Genomic DNA, 21,772 nt, shown 5'->3' with positions numbered 1-21,772 from the left:
CTGTTTGATTTATCTCTGTAAACAGGTACACATGTATAATATCAAGTTATTTATATAATTTCTTTATTGCAGATTATATGGCAATACTAACATTAACATTTAATATATTTTGTTACATAACTTCTTAACCTACGGTACCAGATTAAAATTTTTATATAACTGCTTTAAATATTAATGAACGAAGATCAGTTGCTGTCATAGATAAAACACTCTATAAGGAATACTTCTTGGTAGCGAGCTTTTGAATATTAGGCCTTATTATTTTTCGCACAAGTAGGTGTTGGAAATGAAGTTAGTAAACTACTCTTCTTGCTATGTCCGAATAATTATTCCTAACTTGAATCAGGTAATTTCAAACATATAAACAGGCGTATTAAAACTTGTCACTTGAAAGGTCTATCAATGAACCTTCTTCCTTAGATGATAATTCCTAGTATGTTATCAAGCTATCCACAATAGAATTCATGATCCATGGTATCTAGTAATATTTTATAAATAAAATACATATTTTTGCCAGTGTCAAAGGATAGACACCATAATTTGAAACGATATTATTGTGCATTCACTGGATAGATTATAGATCACGTGTGTCATAATAAAATGTCTTGCGCCAGATTCTGTTACGTCCCTCTGGCATCGTTGAGATGGACAGAATGGAAATGGGAGTGACAGATAAAAGGACCGAAGCTTAAGGGGGGAGTAAGGGGGAGGGTGATACGAGGTTATGACGAAGAAAAGGAAAGATTGTTTTAAAAATTATTTGTTTATTAGAAACAAGAAAATGTTAGATGTTTTCCCCTGGTTTTGGGGTAGGGGAAAACAGGAGTGCCGCATTAGAAATTTGTAATTTTGAAACTCGTCCTAAAACTTCGATGTGGAGAGAGTTACAACAATAATGAGGTATGATTAGTCTAAAACTACAGAGAAAAAGTTTAGAAGAAATGGACTGGGAAGACAGAACAGAATGGAGGAAGAAAATAAAAGTGAAATAAACTTTGAACACAGGAAGATATATTTACATTGTATACTTCTTCATGATGATGATGAGTGCGAAAGGGAGATAAAGGTAATGGGAGTGCCTGAATATGAATTTTAGGCTTGCCCTGAGGGTACGAAGAGAGAGATGGAATCTGGGTTGGAAGTTGGAATGGAATGGAATTTATGGGAGGGGGACACTATGAACCAGCACTGTGACCTGTTACGATCTACTGCGCTAACCCTCAAGCTAGGAGCATTCCCAAACCCACACCAGTTGACTATACTAAGGTACTCTGAGTACCCAGGTTTTGAGCAGGCAATCTCATTCGTCCCTAGGCCAGCCTCCTCCATGCGTCACCATCGGGGAATTCTATGGAATGATGATGAAATGGAGAAATGATGACGGAATGATGTAGATGCCAAATGTAAGGAAAAACGGGAGAACCCTGAAAAAAATCACAACTGCGACTTTGAATAAAAAATCCCAGATCTGACTGGGACTCGAACTCAGGCCGCCTGCATGACAGACTGGAGAGATGTTGGGTTGAAGGTTAGTTCTCGCAATCGAGATATCGAACGAACCCAGCTTCACAACTTTTCGATGCCAGGAGCAGGGAAACGGGTAAACAGGTAAACACTAGTGTTGAGGGATCAATGTATTTAGCTCGCGACTTTTCGACAGCAGAGGAGTTCGAAGGAGAACTGAGTTCGAGCCAGCCAGAATGAACATGGTAAATCTAAGTCAAGAGTGCTACAAGCGAGAATGATGATGAGTAGAGGCTAACATCATAAGACGATGTGAGTGATCCCAGAGGATAGATGACACTGACATTTCGCTCTGGTGACTGGCCTTTTGTTTACCTCCACAAGGCTGCGTCACCACGTGACTAGTGACGTCATTGTGGCGCGAAAAGAGGGTGATGCTTCTAAGTGCAGGAAAGCCAACTGCTTTCATTGCCTCAGCCACTGCAGGAGCCAAGTATGGTCCAGAAGGCAACTGGTTGGGGGTGGAAAATGGCTGGCCACTACCATATTTGAACCAATAAAGGTTTACAAATCGGCTGTTAGGAAATTTGAGATAGGGTCGCAAGGAGCACAAAAAAAAGACAACAAAAAAATATATAATATTTCTGTCAAAAATGGTTTAATTTGAACTTTTTTCACAGATCTTTGTATGGTTACTGTCGAATCACAGTTTGGTAGCCACGCTTATACCTTACAGCAACAGATAAACTGAACATTACCTCAGCATTGCGCCCAATGTCTTGATCAGTGGCTTTCAGTGTCACAAGAGTGGATCCAACAGAGACAGACTCGCGAATGGCTGCTTCGTACTCATTAGACTCGAACACTGGTGCGTGATCGTTTGCATCAAGCACGTTAATCTGAAGAGTAGTGGTGCCACTTCTTGGTGGAAAAGAATCGTCAACAGCAGTCACACGAAAGTAGTGCAACTCAACGAGCTCTCGATCCAGACTTGTCAGTGTGGTAACGACACCTGTTCCACTGTCTATAGAAAACATTCCTGCAGAAAAAAAAAAAAGAGTCAATTTTAAAGTTAATTTTATTTTGCTCTGCAGCTCTTTCAAACAGACATGAAAAAATCTGCTGTATATTTACAGCACTAGTATTCTCATATCATAACATTAATTGGCTGGTTTTCAGCATCTCCTGATATAGTCAACCGAGACTTGTCTAGGAAAGCTGAATTTCATTTAATATGTAGTAACACTTTGTAAGACAAAATTCATTATCCCCAGTGAGGTGAGGATTGTGGCTAATAGAGCGATTTTTCACATCATCTTCACTTTCAAATACCAGAGGCTGACATCAGTATCAATATTTCAAAGTAGGAAATGATGTATCTCATAACATATACAATGATCAGGGGATGCATTAAATTGAAATTAAATTCGTAGATGGATAATCAAAGGCTGTTGAGAATTTTGCTATGACGTTAATCAGTAGAATTTCATGAAGTTGTTTTATATTACTCGTAGTGTAACACAGGACCTACAGCTTTGTTTTCCGAAAAACGATCTTTTCTTTAAACAATCCATCGTCATTAGTCGGATTTGAGCCTATGATACTTAGGTAAGCACCAGATCATCGAAAATGACGGATAGCACAATATTTAGATTGCAAATTTTCTCCCAGATAAAAAAAATACTAATTCAGAAATTCCAGTGGAAAATATTCGTTAGATCGTTAATTTAACTTCATATTGCTTAATTTTTCCAGCTTCCTACCATGATTTAAGTAAGACTGATTGAAACGTGTATTAGAAACTAGAAGAGAGCAGAAAAGAAAATTAGAGAAAAATAAGAATGACCTCAATCTATGGGAGTAGATGACTTAGTGCCACATGTTATTTTCTCTAAAAAGAAATAAACATTATAAGTTTGTTCGTATAGGCTAATTTTGGATTACTTTACAGAATGAAGTAACAATATTACTGAATATTACAAGTGACGAAATTAATATATTACAACAAATGTCTTAACCTATCGAAAAGCAGTGTACATTTAATTAACTACTGGGAACCAGAAAGAATTCAATGTTAATTACTTGGGTGTTTGTTAAAATGTTATATTATATTGAATGTATCTAACATATAATTAATTTTAAATAAATTAAATTGAAATTGTAACAAACCTTGGGACCTTGAATCCAGTAATGACAGCATAGAATAACTAACGGGAGAATTCTCAGGATCCCTGGCCTTCACAGTGATGACCACTGCTCCAGGAGGTCTCTCTTCCATAACTGGGGCCACATACAAAGTTTGTTCGAAATAGGGTGATTGGTTTCTTAGTTCTCTCCGCACTCTGAAGGAAAGAAATACAAGTCAAATTAAATTAAATGCTGTATAAAAGAGGAATCTAAGATTCAACTTTTTGTACCGTCATATCACAATAAAAAAGCAAACAATAATATTAAATTAAATATTCCAAAAGAAATTTTATTTCAGAATTCACATTTTTATGATTTACCTTTACACATTGTTTCACTTTTACGTAATTATTATTACAGCTATTGCATCTGGCAACAAATACTGTAAAGCATTCTTATTAAGTTTATAGTTTTCATGTCTGTAATTTCTTGAATTATCTTTCTTGAATTATGTATACAAATTTCTTAGAGTATCATACCTCCACAATACAACAATAATTCTCTTCTATTGAGGTTTGACTGTATATCATATACAATTATAAAATAATAACTTTCTTCTTAATTTTTCTGTATCTAAGACCACAACAAATAGCATCCATAAGCAGCATTCATACTAATGTCAATGGTATGTCATGCAAATTTGTATCAACATAATGTAATTTGATTATTTAAGAACTACTTACATTCAGTGACGCAACAATATAATTTGTTTGGGGTGGGGTAATAGTTTTGTCATGTGCAATTTTCATGACAAGACTGACCATAATTGAAGACCTCCTCAGAATAAGAATGTAACCAACAAAACTATATCAGTAATCCATGTTTCAGAAGACAGGAAAATAATTTCAGGGACATATTTCATTCGCCTATATTTACTATCACAACCATTTCACTAAACAAGGATACAAGTTTATTCAGCCACTGAACCCAATAATTTATTGTTATAAATAAATGCTCTAAAATTATTTTTTCCACCTACATCACAATGTTTCAAGAAACTGATGTCACATTCTTTTTCCAGGGAGGCCTTCAATTGTGATGGGAATTAACAGCTACGCTGTACTAACAGCCTTAAAACTACACCAAATGAATGCAATAATATTACATTACAATATTATCGTCATTAACAAATTTTTTTTTAACTTGCTGTGAAAAATATTTTATTTATTTATTTATTTTGTTTACCTAGCTAACTAGCTAGTGAGTACAAATTAAAATTATAAAACAAAAATGTTTCTAGCCACTACCGTGAGAGCCAGGCTCGTGTACGGTGTGGTCTTAGCCAATAATATAACATAAAATTTACAAGGACAGTTTACTAAAGGTACAGTAAGTAACATAATTTAAACCAATAAATAACACACAAGAGAAAAAAAAAAAAAAAAGAGAGAGAGAAAAAAACACATTTAATATAAACTGACAATTTATTTACTTTGTATTACTTCTATTTGTTATATTTAAGAATATTTATTAAGATACAAGTATACTGGTAAATAATGAATAATAATCCGTGGCGCTACAGCCCGTGAAGGGCCTAGACCAACCAGCCGGCTACTGGCCTCACGCCCACATGCCGAAGCAGAGGTGGACGATCATCCAACCAGAATGGAGGTATCGTGTGGTTAGCACGATGATCCCCCCAGCCTTTATAGCTGGTATTCACAACCGGATTTCGCTACCTATCGTAGCTCCCCAAGTGCATCACGATGCTAGGTGGGCACCGGTCCCACACACTTGCCGAAATTTCATGAGAAAATTTCTTCCCCCATGAGGAATCGAACCAGCGCACATTCCGTAACGCGAGTCCTAGGCAGGATGCCTTAGACCGCGACGCCATGGCGCGGGACCAAGTATACTGGTATCAACTGAAAATGTGATAATATTTTAGGAGGGAAAAACTATACTATGTACCCTTCTGAATTAAAGGGGGGGGATAAATCTTATCCCCTTACTTTCCCGTTGTTGTGCCACTGTGTGCATTATTCAGTATAGATATATAATGCCACAACCTCACATCATCTTCATTAAAAACATCGAATTAGCAACTCTCTTAAATTTAGCAGCAACTAAAAAATTGCTGGTGCATGTAAAAAACTCTAATAAACTCTTTCTAAGACTGGTTAAAAATTATTGCTTACCTATGAGCAATATCAGTATCGTTGAGGTCTTGGTGGTGATAAACAATTTTCATACGGTGTTCTGTGGATGAAAGTAGGCCAGACTTCCTATGTTGTTGTTCAGTGTGGTATATATTCGTGTTGCAATAAAATTCAAGTAATATGGTCACCTGCAAGTGAATTTTAAAATGTAGTTTTAAAAGGAACAAGTAACTTGTTTCATAAAATTTTAAAGCTATGGGTTAATTATAAATCAGAACATTCAAAATAACAATTTCAAAAGTAGGCCTACTTAATGTATAGTTTTACTTAAAAATCGTAACTTACCTTCCATAGGGGTTCAATAATGCACTGGTCATCAGATGATACCAAATCTCCTGCTCTTGTTTCTATCCTAAATCGAGGATCACTGACATCTAAGTAACGAACATGGCACTGCTGCAGAACAGTTGAAGGCAGGAAAGATGTAATACTGTTTATGAACTGGCTTTTTCTTAGGCATATTTGTCTCCAGCCTTCACTACCAGGAATTGCAAACGATGCAAATGTCTCACTGATCCATCTGTAAGAAGAAAAAATATGTTATGTATTTTATCGAAATAAATATTGACAATGTTTATTATAATGTTGTAGCCATTTTCTCCGATATTATACAATTTATTATTGTACGTGTTAGTAGATATTTATGGCAAAGAGTGGCTAATATAATAGCAATTACCTTCCACGTAATGTTGGAATTACGATTGAATTAGACCCAGATTAAGTAGAAGAAGTGTCAGTTACATTGCTCAAATACATTCAAATTAACCTTCTCTTAATGTTCTGCGTTTAAACCACTCCAATGCATTTTAATTATCTTATAGTTAAGCATATTTATAGGACAGTATCTTTTTTAAATTCTTTGCCATAAATAATCTTCTAAATATATTGAACTCCTTTTCTATGTACCTATTTATAATTTTATTGGAGAACTATCACATTTGATTAGGCCTACCTTTTAGTTCAGTTAGTATGAATTAATTCATGGTCACTAAGACTGAATAAGTTATAAAATAAAAAGTAATGCAATCCATAAAAATTATTTTTGTACGGTACTTCAGCATTAAAAACAGTCTTTATTGTTAGTGAAAATCGTGCATAATATACCACATTATTGCACCAGTTACGTAAAATATTACTATGCTAACTAAAAGGTTATGAAGATTATGATTTCTATTATGACTTGTGCCTTGAAGTTAATACTATGAAACAATTTCTTTTGATTTATTTACTTTATGTCGCTTTAACTTAACAAGTTAAATTGCAACAAATATTATGAAACGATTTGCCATGCAATGATATTTAATACATCATTGTTGTCACAGCAACTCCTTTCTTCATGGGCCATGATATCAAACTACCCAGGCATCATTATAAATTTGATGTTATTTTCTATTAATATTATTTTATAGGCCTAATGCTGTTGTACAAAAAATAACATATGAAACATATTTATAATGTTATACAATTATTGTACTTGTCAAAATCTTGAAACTCACTTCGCTCATTTCCTAAACATTGACTCGTGCAATAAAGTATAATATTATAAACTTGTTTCATAATATACTGTTAATGAACCTGTTCCAGTGAACGTAATGAAACTTGGATGATTGAGGTGGCTTGGATGCATTTTTAGAGTGTAAAATCAGGAGCTTTGCAAAAAGCTAACACATCATAAACCAGAAGACACATAATGAATAGGAAGACCTAAATTAAAATGACTCCAATTGGTGGAGGAAGATCTGAGAGTAATGGACGTCAGGAACTGAAGTATAAGGACACAGGATCATAGTTTTGGAGAACAATTTTGAAAGGAGCCAAAGTTCACAGTGGCCTGTAAAGCAATAAAAAGAAGAAGAATATTATGGTGTTTGAAATCAGAGATGATGCCAAATCAGACATTGTTCTATTAACACATAGGCTTAAAAATCGATAATGTGTTAAATTGGAAAAATCATATTAAAGAAATTACCCCCAAACTAAATTCAGCTTGTTTTGCTATTAGATCTATGCAAAAGATAGTAAATATCAATACCTTAAAAACAATATACTTTGCATACTTCCACTCGGTAATGAGTTTTGGAATAATATTCTGGGGAAATTCCACAGATAGTAACAATATGTTTCTATTACAAAAAAGAGTAATTAGAATAATAGTAGGTGCCAAATCTAGGGAATTGTGTAGGGCTATTTTAAAAAAACTACAAATAATGCCCATGGCTTGTCAGTATATCTTTTCATTAATAATCTTCCTCGAATGTAATCGTGAAAACTTTGTAACTAATTCAACAGTTCATAGCATAAATACACGTCAAAAAATGACTTTCATACTCCATCGGCAAGAATATCGTGCTATCAAAAAGGAGTGCGTTATATGGCAGTAAAAATGTTTAATAGCCTCCCTATCGATATAAAAAATAAAACTCAAAACATAAAATTATTTAGGGCCAAATTAAAGAAGTACCTAATTTCTCACGCCTTCTATTCTGTAGGTGAATTCATGACATTCAATAACACTTCATGAAATTGATACTAAAACTTTGTGTTGTACTAGTAGACTATATTGTAAATCTCGTCTATATATATTTCATCTAGACTGTGACTATAAATTAAGATTTTATAATAGTATTAAGTTTTTTTGACTTGTTCCATATTCTAGCTGTAAGCATGTATGAATACCATGGAATGTTAATAAATACAACACAATACAATACAATACAAAGTAACTTTTCATACTGTATTATAATAAGGTAACAAAATATATAATTCAGGAATATAACATGTACGAAACACTAGATTACAAAATTCCAAATGAACTAAAATTGATACTAACCTTTTCGCTTCAGAGATTTTCACGTGAATTGTATTCAGTTCTACACTCCCTCCTTCATCTTCCTTGTCACATCGATCTCCAGTAATAAATATCCTCAAAGGTAGAGAATAGTAGTCAACTCCACGAGTTTCATTTACATTAGAATCAATATACAGTGTAAAAAGATTTGGATAGAATAAGCCATCACATTCCAAATGTCTTTTTAGAATAACTTGACCATTACTGGGATCGACATGAAGTAACCGATGGACAAAACCAGCACTTCTGTGGTTATTTATTTTGTAGTGCCTACTCCTGTCAAGAAAACAGGAAATAATATGTAAAAGATGGTCACAATAAAATTTCATAAACAATTTATTCTATGAAAAATTAACTGAAGCATTGAAGAGTTAGAAAAATTACAATTAAAACTAAAGAAATTTTTAAAAATTACTTTAGGTTTTGTTGTATTTTAATTATTATTTTTAATTACTGTATGTATATTTAATGTAAACTATTCTAGTTACTAGTTCATTAGGTAAAATTGCAGTTACTTAAGGATGTATGTTATATAGAACTTAACAACTAAAAGTACAGCAATTTAAGTTGAAATCTTAACAATATTAAAAAATAATAGAGCAAAGCATGATATGATAAAAATTACAGAAAATTCTTTTAAAATTCCACTCAACCGAATTTCTTATTATTTTGTGCACAGTAGACACTGTCGAAGATTTAATATACTACATAGTTCTATGAATCTAAATTCTTAGTTTTCGTTTTAATTAATTTTTTGAGGGCTTTCTATTCTAGAGCACTACAGTTAAATATCTTACATTCACATGGCATTAATTATTAAGCTTACTATTATAAGTAACACTTTCTTTACAATGGCAACTTTTGTATACACTTGCTTACCTTCCAAGACGTGGTAATGTTGAATTAAAAATCACATGGCCGGGTGGTTCATCTTCTGTTACAATAATGAGGTATGCAAATCCATGTCCTATTAAGGTTAAAAAAACTATTACCGCAACGATTGTAGAGATAGGGGAGGTTGAAGGGTACCAGCAAAATGGAGAAAATCGTTTTGATGAAGAATGCATGTTATGCTGTGAAGTTGGAGGTAATGTAGGTAATAAATTAAAGGGTAACTATTTTCGTATGAACTACTACAGCATCTGCATCATTGGTGACTTGTCCTATCTTCCTCTCTCGGAGGGCTTTGAAAGAGCAGTAAAGAACTCTCTGCATGATGCCATTCCTGCCCCACCTGGAAATAAGGAAAATTTCGTTATAAGCTTAGATATAGCAAAATGAAGCAGGGATTTATATAAACATATTTTCTTACATCAAAATGTTACTTTACATGTTTACTTATAAACATTATATGAACAAATACAGATTTTAAATTTGAAACATATCATCTTGTCACAGGTAGTCAGTTGTGAACATGTCAGATTTATCAGTGCCTTATCATTTAAAAATTAAACTGACATAATATTTTGAAAATAATTTTGTGAGCAATTTTCAGTACCCGGTTATCTCACTGACAACAATAAAATTATCTTAAAGTACTAAAACGAGCAGATTTATCTGTGTTTGTCAAATACATATCATCATGCTTACGAAAAGGCACTTTTCAGTTCCAATAATTTTGTTTGTGTGCACAAGATTGGAATTTTGGAGGAAGAAGGAAATGAAGGTAAACCATGTTCTGAAATTTATCCAATTTTGTTTGTTAATACCGGTACCAAATTTCTTCTGATTCATAATCGCTATAACTAAAAAAAAAAATATTTAATAATTTACCGTACTAGTTAATAGTATCGTTCTTACAAAGAACAGTCACCAAGAGTGGGGGCAATTGAATAGATATATAAATGTCCCTAAAATACTCAATTGAAGTCTAAAAAACATTTCTAAAAGTATTTATGAATCATACTTTTTAAAATAGGCTTAGTTCAATAAAATGTAAAAAAAAAAAGTTATAAGCTTAGATATTATACCAAAATGAAGCAGGGATTTATATTTACAAATTTTCTTACATCAAAGTTTCGCTTTACATGTTTAAGTTACATATAAACATTATATGAACAAACGCATAGGTCTATTTTAAATTTGAAACATACAATTTTTTGTAACAGAACATGCCAGATTTATCAGCACATTTTATTAAAAAATAAAACTGACATAATATTTTGAAAATAATTCTGTTTCTTAATACCAAATTTCTTCTGATTCATAATCGTTATAATTAAGAAATATATATATTTTGTAATTTTCTAGTTAACAATGCCATTTTTACAAAGAACAGTCACCAACAGTGGGAGCAATTTGAATAGGCACATAAATGTCTCTAAAATATTCAAATGAAATCTAAAAATATTTCTAAAAGTATTTCTAAATCATACTTTTTAAAATAGGCGTAGGCCTACCGGTAGTTCAATAAAATATAAAAATATAAATAAATAAAATAGACAGTCGTTATTCAAATAAGGCTATGTGAAAAATTAATTTTTGAGAAGTTTGTTTAGGTGATAATGTCAAATTATTTAAAAGTAAAACAAATCTGTAGCGCCCAGAAATATAAAAAAACATATCAGGTCCTCTTTGAATTGAAATGAAGTTTTTTGTAATATACATTTATAAAATTGTCCTTGTGTCAAACACAAGTCCAGTAAACATTATTCATTTATTCATTGTTGACCGGCACAAATGATGTGTGTGTCGGAGGTAACAGGAAATATCAACAATGGAGAAATTCACGTAACCGTTAACACAAACTTGACATCCACACAAAAGCACATTTCCTACGTAATCACAAATAATACCCACATTCACATTCTAAACATGTGCATCTTCTGATAAATCCACACCATATTTCCAAAGTAGACATTGAAGCCTGCGAAAGGTTGATGTACGCAAGTGCACTGGTGAAAAGACACACACAAACAAAAGACACACCGACAGACAGACAGACGGCCGGACAACTCGCACGTAAAAATCGATGGCCTTCAACTCATCCTTGCTGTGCCGTTCCAGCCAGCGCATTCTCCCCCCTTCCGTACAGCATTCTTGCGTTACTGGACCGGTCAATTTAAATTAAGCTACGAAATCTAGATAAGAAGGCTAGCATGACGATATTTACATTTCTAAACAAATCTGATAATTAGAATCCAGGGCGAAGTTACATAAGTTCCGAAGGAAGCTTTGTCTGCAGAATTGTTGAGAACAGTAGGTATACCACGTTTGCAGCGGAGGACGAATACATCCGTTCGACTACATAATACAAATATTTTATGAGATCTGTATCATTCTGCGTTTTATCATACAGCAACTATGTTCACTAACTCTAGAATCCGTGGTCCTAAAGTGAAAAAAATTATTGTTTTCATGGCTTGACAAGTTTGAATTGAATCCATCTTAAATTATTTCTTCTCACTAAAGAAATGCTCCAATTTCCTGACATATCAGTTTGAAAATTATATAATAAAAAAATATTATTCCAGTGCCAAAATAAAATAGTGAATTGCATGTTATTGAAAGAGTGGTAAGATATTTGTACTACGATTGATTAATTCCTATTAGTAGAATGAAACTTATGGCAAACGTCTATATATGATGGACACGAAACATTGCATGTATTTCTCGATTATTATTTAATACAAAGTCCTAGTAGAGTATACAATTAAGTTCTGCAATTTGTTTTAAGATAGGCAAACTTAATAACTTTGGAAATAATTTCAGCTTCGAGTAGGTCAGAAATATATATTTTTAACATCATAAGAGTGGGACGTGCTTGGCTTTTGCCGAAGTTTGTATTCATATCGTTTAAACTTGAATGCGCGATAAGGAGTGAAACATCTTCATAACCGATTATCAATACTATTTCTGTCTTTGTTATAAATTCATGCTGAGTGTTGAGAATTCCTCAGCTTTTAGGAAAGAATCATGTTGTAACTAGATGCCACACAGCTGAGCTTGAAGTTTTGTTAGACTGACTATTTCAGCAAATATGTGGAGCCATTAATAGTTTGTGGTGGTTTGTCGCCTTAGGGGAACTGTTTTATGTGGTATTTAACTGAAGCCCACCATTATACAACTTCTTGCACTGCGGTTTGGATGGTGCGTACACATTCAGAGAGCTCGGATCTCTATTCCAACTAACTCATAGGTCTAGAAAATAAAGTAGAATGAGCCGACGGCATTGTAATGTTCAGAAACTTTGGTCGAGATTATATAACTGTAATTGAAGATGTCGTAATCTTTATAACAAAATGCTATGCCATTTTGGTTAATGAAAGTTAAGACACATCATACTACACTGCTCAGAATAAAAAAGTAGCGCCATTTTGTAACTACTTACATCACATTTTTATAATGTTATGAAATGCATGAATTCGCAAACCTAAAAATGATATATTAGACGTCTCTCTATAAAACATATGAAAAAACAATGAAAAACCTAGTTAAGTGACATATACAGGATGTTTAACACAATAGATACTGAATACAAAATATAAATGAGTTCAACAATGAAAAATTTGACATTTTCTATAGATACTGTCTAATATCGAGTATTCCCTCCCCTGGCTTTGATGACTACTGTACAACGATTCATGCTTCTAATGGGACATAGGATGCTTTCTTGACATAAAAGTCCCCAATACTGCAAACGTACTTCTACCAAAGCTTGAAGGGTTTTAGGAAGCTGTTCCTTCTTCAGTCCTTTCCAATGGAGTGGCTCCCAATGAGCTCAGATCTGAATCTCATTGAACAGGTCGGGATCAATAAGAACGACGTGTACGAAAGAGGGAAGGGCCTCCAGAAACCTTTCAAGTTTTGAATGGGCACTTTTGTAGGAGTGGGGACCTTTACCTCAAGAGAGTATCTGGCGCCTCATTAGAAGCATGAATCGTCCTTGTATAGCAGTCATCCAAACCAGAGGGGAAAATACTCGATATTAAACTATATCTACAAGAAAAATGCGACGTTAAATTTTTCACTATTACTAATTTATTCTCTGTATTCAGTATCTGTTGTATTAAAGACCCTGTATATATTACTCAACTAAGTTCTTTATTGCTTTCTCATTTCAGTTCTGTAAAGAGAAGTCTAATATATATGATTTTTCGGTTTGGGAATGCATGCATTTCATAAAATTATAAAAATGTGATGCAGTTATAAAATGACTATTTTTCAATTTTGAGTAGTGTATAAGAACTATTTTGTACAAGTAACATAACAGAGTACAATTCTTGCGTCAAAGAAATATATTTTGGGATAAACTTATATCTCTTCATTTATTCAACTTCAGTTCTAACAATCATTACAGTAAATAATTTCAAATTTCATTTAAACGAACATTTTTAGAATTAATGAAATATTTAATAGCCTATATACGTAGTTAATAATATATATCGATATATTGCGTGCATTTATTATTTTAATGTCATTTATTTCTCATATGTCGACTTTTCTAACTAAACGTTCAACGAAACTGCGTTCGATTCTCGGCAGGAAAGTGAAGGTTGATTTTTCCTTCGTAAGCATTAGGCGTGTATCCGTTGTGTTAAATTTATCCTACGTTATTTTTTAAGCGGCGGCCTTGTAATACGCTGATCACATGGCCAAAAAGTTTCACTAATAGCGAATGTTTGTTTTAGTTAGCAATTCCTAATGAGGATAGTACCAGCCACAAGGCCTAAAAAGTGAAAACGAATGATAACACTCGTATTATCATTCGCTTATTTATTTTATATTTTAATTTCTATTATGTCTATATTGACTTCATTAGTGCTGAATTGATTTCTATACGCCAGACTAATGAACTATATTGCATATAATCAAGATTCCTCTTTAGAATAAATGAAGTAGCTATTTATAAAGAAAAGAGTGAAATTTACCTATAGCTGTTTATTTCTGTATTATTGTCTTTTTATGTAATTTCTCAAAGGTATTTTGTTGCACTGTGCAAATATAGAAAAGAATGCTTAAGTTATAGGCCTATGTCACTTAGAAATTACGTACAGGGAACTCATTGCTATTTGCGACACAATAATATAAAATAATGGTTATTCGATACTATATGCATGTAGGCCTGTAATATTCGACCCACGGAAGAAAATTATTTGCTTGTATGAAATAGCTTATTACTAACTACAGGCTTCCATATGATGATGATAGATGTTCCACTATCTAGAATTGCATTTTCCCACTTTCACTCTGTAAATCATAACGACATATTGCATATAAACGAATGGATAATTGAAATATAAGTATTTTATAAATTGGAGGTATAAAAGTAACGTAAATGTGTTCTTTAAAATAACTGATAAAACAGAGTGAGTTAAAGAGGTTTTTTAATTTACGTATTATCACTTTATCCGGTAAAATTGTGCTATTTCACGAGTTAACTTTTCGGTAGACTTAAATTTGGCCAAAATTTGCCCAATGGTTTAGAAAAGTTATTTTTTTTATACTTGAAGATCATCTTGCCCTGCAGACGGTCGGAGTTCGATTCGCGTTCAGGCCTGGCATTTACTTTACGGTTGAGTAAAACCTCGGAAAAACCCAACCAGGTAATCAGCCCAAGCGGGGATCGAACCCGCGCCCGAGCACAACTTCAGACCGGCAGGCAAGCGCCTTAACCGACTGAGCCACGCCGGTGGCTGTGTTTTTAATCATCCTTGGATTTTTCAGATTAGGCCTATAATGTTAAAAATATTGAGATGTGTCATAAAATATACCCACATTATCCCCTTAAACTAAATTCGCGGAGAATTGTCACTTTTCTTTTACAGGTTCATGATCATACCAAGAAATAAGTAGATGACAGAAATGTATTAAATCTTGGAGAAGTGTACTAAAATACGAGTATAAGAGACTGAACTGAAAGTGAACTTGTGATGACATGAAGGACAGAGCGGTTAATGTAACTGGTATAATAATATTGTTAAAGAAGCCAACATTATTGAAGATTTAAGTAAGAAAATATAATAATGTAGGTGTTGGCGAAAAAAACTTTAATAGATGAGTTGATGTTATAAAGATAAATGACAAGGTGTAAATTAAGTATTAACTGAGAATGATATGGGTTGAAATAGCAGGTATAATGATAAATGACAGTCATGGTGGTACCGAATGCAGAAATGTCAAGAGCCACAGTGACTTATAGTAGGATTGATAACAATAAATACTGATACAACCATCATTCATACATCACCGCCCCCAAGGGTGTGCGACCAGCACGCACAGATTATCCTCATTAGTCCACAGAAGTGGCTTCAAGTTTCGAAAACAAGACTGATTATTATTATTTCTAAATGGATTATTTCACGACGCTGTATCAAGTACTGGATTTTTTTTTTTTGCTTCGATGAGATTTGGTGATAGTACGATGGTGCGAGATGAAGCCGAGGATTCGTCATACATTACATGACATTCGCCTTACGGTTTGGGAAAATCTCGGAAAAACCCAACCAGGTAATCAGCCCAAGTGGGAATCGAACTCACGCCCGAGAGGAATCCCAGATTAGGAGGCAAGTGCTTCAGTCGATTGAGATATATATATATATATATATAATATAATATAATATAATATAATATAATAATAATTATTATTATTATTATTATTATTATTATTACTACTACTACTACTACTACTACTACTACTACTACTACTACTACTACTACTACTACTACTACTCCTGAAAGAACTGAAATTTCCCACTGCAAGTCACGATTTTAATGTTCGTTGATGTTTTAAAATTATATGTTTGTATATCTTGTTTAACTTCTGTATTTATTTTCCTCGCTTTTTTTTTTTTTTTTTTTTGGACAGAGAAATTTCATTATATAATTGTCAATGAAAAAATAAACAGCTTCTTTAGGTCTTTAGACAAGTATATTACTGTATGACGTATTCAAGACAAAGTACATTGGTAATAAAAGTGCCCCTACATAACGAACGCGCGCATCTTGGTCGCTCGACTCCTCGCTATAGTTCTGTGAACCAGCAGGTAAAGAAGTGAGGTCGGAAGGTGTGGAACCAGGTATTACTTAGCTTCTCGGTCCGTGGAAGGAGAAGGATGGCATGCGAGGGGAGGAAGAAGAAACAGGAGGGGGAGGATTATAAAAGACAAGGAAGAGAAGCTGAATAGGGGCGGAAATTAAATGAACTGCAAGAAAAATGAAGAGCAGAGGATAGAGACGGCCGAAACCAGTTTGTTGATTGTTGACTTCCAAGTCGCTTAGCCGTGTTTCTTGTTCCTGGTGGCAGGCATGCAATGCTCTATGCTAGCATCAGGAATTACCTACGTATCGTGTGCACTGTGAGCACTGAGGAGCTTCAAAGATATCTTTCCTGTTGTGTTATGCAGGGCCAGGTTTATTTAGTGAAAAATTTTCAAATTCTTCGTGAAAAGTAAATAAAATACCGTACTTATGATTAAAAAGTGACTAATTTTGTGAACATTTCGTGAATGTTTTCTTTTCACCATGCAATATCATACACAATCTTAATTAGCAATAATATTGTATTACATTCGCAACATTCATGGCGAAATGAAGCTGTTAATAATAATAATAATAATAATAATAATAATAATAATAATAATAATAATAATAATAATAATAATAATAATAATAAATTTGAAAATCAGCCTTGTTGTTAGTCATTATCATTATCATCAACATATCTTCATCATTTATGTATTAAGCATCTTCTGCCTGTAACATCACATCAAGCATACAAATAAATATAATTCAACTGGCGTTTACAATATCTGCCCACATTTTTACATAGGACAGACAGGAAGATCCTTTCAAACAAGATATAATGAACACATTAAAGCTATAACCAAACCCTACAGCACATCAAATTACGCAGAACATATTATCAACAATAATCACGACTATTGATCTCTCCAACGTCTCGCTGGCCTTCCAATACCCCTCTTGCCAATTGGGTGGAAGTATGGTGTCCAGTCCTTCTAAATGCAATTTTCAATTATTTCTGTATCTTTTGTTTGTTTTGTCATTAATTTTAAAAATGTCCAACTGTAAACGGATATCTTCATTCCTTTCGTAGTCTACTTTTGTATAACCTGCAATATATCCGAGAAATTTCATTTCATTTCCTTCCATCCTTGATTTATCATTTTCTCTCAAAATCCATGTTTCACTGTCATTAAGTTGATACGTGATTAAGTTGATACGTAAGTAATTAATTAAGGTGATATGTAATTACTTAAATTGGTAATAGTTGGGTGAAATGGGTTAGGTTTACTTTTGCTTATTATAGCATAGTTTTTACTTATACTCCTAGGTTTATTGCATCTATTTATTTATAGTTAGAAGTAAATTTATGTTTATTGTATTTTTAGCTGTAATTATTGTATTATTGTATACTATATACCACTGCCACCAGATGTATACCCAATTGCAGTGTTAATACATACATACATACATACATACATACATACATACATACATACATACATACATACATACATACATACATACATACATACATACATACATACATACATACATACAAGAGGCAAAGGACCGACATAGCCTTGTAAAATGTTAACATTGCTTCTTTTCTTACTTTATTTCATAAAGTTCTCCTGATTGTGTCATTTATGTAATTGAATTTCTCTATTTGCTTCCTAAATATGTCATTATAATAAAACAAATCTAGTTTTCTGCTATCGTAATATGTACAATGAACTTCATTCTAAGATTTTCCTCACTGGAATTTCTGTCTGGCTCTTCCAAAATTATCTATTCAGTGGAAATGTATGTCAGAAAATGTTAACCACAGCCACACAGTGTAGAATAAAAAAAAAATAGAACTAGTGTTCTCAAATTAATGTAAGATCCAAATACTGAAGTAACAACAAAAAATCATGTTTTCTGGTCTCTGAAGAGGGAAATTATCAGTAAAATCAATGGTGTGCGATAGAAAGGACGTAAGTCAGTAATAATTGATGGCTTTGAGTTATGATTTCCATGCGAACACAAAAAATTTACTTCTTCAGATGGTATATCTGAAGGGCATATTTTTTTCCCCATAATGATGCAGAGCGTCAGATTTCCAACCCATCATAATGCTATTGGTCCTTATTCCAAACTTTGCTTTTGCTCAACGAAAACTTGCAATTTATAACTTATGTCCTTTCTTTCGCGCACTATAGACATATGCATTTTTCTGCATACGTTTCGGAATGTGGTATTAAACATACGTAGATAACCAATGGATCTCGTATTTAATTAATTATTCACTTAGTAAGTTTCTGGCAAGCGGCGTCACTTTGTGATTTTATGTGTTCCGTTAGTCTGTAACTACTTCCTGATTTTAATTTATTCCGAGATGCACTAGCCTGGATGCATTAAAAGCTTAGTTAAGACGTGATTTGAAGTCGTTTGTTGTCTAAATGAATGAAATACGACGACACCTGTTAACTGTAAGCAGTGGAATTAGTGCCCGCTAACGTTACCAGAATAAGAATGAATGAATGAAAGCAATACTAAATCAAGAGTGTAGGCGTGCGCAGACCATTTTATTTGGGGATGCCTCAAAACAGTTAATAAAGCGCTCTTAATCATAAGTTTCAAACTAGCATATTATGAACTTCGATGTAACATAATACGACATTCTGAAATATAGGCCTTTTGTAATGCAGAAATTATGTATTTTGAAAACTAAGCCTTGGTCAATCACCTTCATAAGACAATAGAACTAATAACGACAGGATTTAGTATCAGAGTTATATTTTAAGAAAGGCGAAAGGAAACTAGTCTTTGTAATCAGAAATTTTATTTGGAATAGCCAAGAGTTGAAACTGCGTCTCCGGCACGGAAAGTACGGAAAGTCGACGCTCTATCCATTCGGCTAACGGTGTGCCATGCTATTCTCTTCTTGACTGAGGAAGCGTCGTACTGTATGGTGGGTATGTAAGGTACAACACAACACATTTATGGCTCTTAGGTAACAGCTAGGCCTATTTCAGTTCTAAAATATTTAATTACAATATTCTATTTGAAACTTATCTGTGCTGGACATATGCGATTTCGATTTCACCATTTACGTGTGTTTATGTTATTATTATTATTATTATTATTATTATTATTATTATTATTATTATTATTATAGCCGCAGTAATAATGGCAGATGCAAATACATTGACTTATTCGGATAATTCGGATGGTGAAAGAAAATTACTATATTAACATTGCCATAGACACAATCTGTGAAGCTGAAGATGCTTCAGTATTACGAGACATAAAGTGAAATTGTTTCAATTGAACATTTTCATTTGCGGATTATGTTATGTCACCTGCAAACTTACAAATGCATATAACTTATAAAATCTTGAATTAAACCAACAACTACAAATTAATCAAAGACTGTTTGTCTTCCCCTACACTTACTACAAACAGTTATGAAGCGTTTCATAGCGAGTTCAATAGAGAGTTCAATGCTGCCCATCGCAACATTTTCCCAAGTTGTGGATGTATTAAAATAAATACAATTGGAAACACAAACAAAAGCTCGCAGCCAGAGGAACACCGTTCAGATTTAAACTGGGAAAAAATGGAAGTTCGTTGAGGATCTTATTGGCCAGTTGAGTAGGCCTACTGGTGACATTACGCTTCTCGACTTTGTAAAACAGAGTTACCAAAAAAACTGCCTTTTTAAGCCAGCTGGAGTTTCATGACGATCGGTGTAATAGGGAACCCTGGATTATGATCACTCATGACGAGTAGTTTATACAGCTTATGAACCATAATAACAACATATTTGAACCATATCAGGTAGACAGTCTTAAGTCTGCAAGAAATGGAAGGAATTTGTGTTGGTAATAATAGACGGGAGCCGCGTGAAGAAAATGGGAGCCGTTTGGGATGAAGCCTTTTGAAGCCAAGCGGTCCGAAAACATTATCACGCCTCCTCAGTCGCTATCTGAATGCCAAGCATAATACGCCTTACCGGTTTAGTGAACATACTCACCGGGATTCGAAACCGGGTCCACAGTTATCGTAAGCCAGTGCTCTGTCAAATGAGCTGCTAAGGCGGCACATAGGCCTACATCTGCTTAAGCCATATTGTCTATAGTTGCAATCAGATATTCTATATTTATTTGTGAGGACTACAATGAATGCTTTTTCTGGGTAATTGTATACAGAACAAAATTTTATCTTCCTGTTTGTTTGCACGATAATTTGCAACTGATAGTTATAAACTGATAGTTATAATACATTATAAATAGTACTGTTATTGGTAACATGCAGATGTTACGGATCGCATGAAAAATTTGTCCTATCATGAAGTTGATTTTCAATTGTGTTAGAACTCTACTGTTCCCATTTTAGACCTAAAGAGAGAAATTTGGCGAAGATAAAATTCATAGATAGGCTATATCCATAAGTAACGACTGTATGCGTCTTTTAATTATACTTCTTAACTTCGTGGTGTAGGCAGTTAACTGACTTTTCCGCCTTCAAAGATCTTCCAGCCGTCTCGTCCTTGGTCTACCTACAGATCTATTTCCCCTGGGTTTAACTTCCACATTTGTTTGATCAATCTTCTTTCTAAATGTTCTTTTAATTGTCGTTCATAATATTTCAAACTAACATTCATGTTACAAATTTGTAATTCTTCTCTTATGTTTTCGTTTTTTATTTGATCTAGTTTTGTACATATTTTAACTTCTCTCAAAAATTTTATTTCCACAGGCTGTATTTCACTTTCGTGTTTTTTTTTTTGTCGTCCATATTTCACTTCCGTAAGCTAGCATAGGTACAGCCATAAATTTGTAGAATTTTAATTTTGTATCGTAATAATAATAATAATAATAATAATAATAATAATAATAATAATAATAATAATAATTCTTTACGTACTTTTCTTTCTAAAAGTATGGTTAATTATTCCACAGATCTTCGGGAATTTATTTAATTTGATATATCATAATCTTTATCGTAACTAATAATTTCCTAAATATTTAAAATGGCATACTTGTTCTGTATTTTCGTATTAATTATTAGCTTTGTTCTTACTAGTTCCTTGCCTCTAAAGCTATTACTTTCGTTTTTGCGATGGAAATTCCCTTATTACATTGCTTGCCGATCTAATAAGCTT

The 21,772-nt window shown here is 33.3% G+C and overlaps 1 protein-coding gene across 4 annotated transcripts in view; it reads right to left on the bottom strand.

Moving 5' to 3' along the window:
• The window catches only part of stan (Protocadherin-like wing polarity protein stan), a 172,275-nt gene that overhangs the window by 71,434 nt on the left and 79,069 nt on the right, over positions 1-21,772 (bottom strand). For all 4 annotated transcript variants that reach the window (XM_069818794.1, XM_069818795.1, XM_069818796.1 and 1 more), the window contains exons 2-7: positions 9,538-9,892; positions 8,641-8,934; positions 6,096-6,330; positions 5,790-5,938; positions 3,634-3,806; positions 2,223-2,503 (exon numbers count right to left, since the gene is read on the bottom strand). In XM_069818794.1, the coding sequence (XP_069674895.1) occupies positions 2,223-2,503; positions 3,634-3,806; positions 5,790-5,938; positions 6,096-6,330; positions 8,641-8,934; positions 9,538-9,725 (1,320 nt within the window). In that variant the 5' untranslated portion in view covers positions 9,726-9,892. The remainder of the gene's footprint in view (positions 1-2,222; positions 2,504-3,633; positions 3,807-5,789; positions 5,939-6,095; positions 6,331-8,640; positions 8,935-9,537; positions 9,893-21,772) is intronic.

The sequence above is a fragment of the Periplaneta americana genome, chromosome 2 (assembly GCF_040183065.1).
Source record: "Periplaneta americana isolate PAMFEO1 chromosome 2, P.americana_PAMFEO1_priV1, whole genome shotgun sequence".
Classification (NCBI taxonomy): domain Eukaryota; kingdom Metazoa; phylum Arthropoda; class Insecta; order Blattodea; family Blattidae; genus Periplaneta; species Periplaneta americana.
The sequence above is the reverse complement of the archived record's forward strand: the minus strand, read 5'-3'. Positions and strand labels throughout refer to the sequence as shown.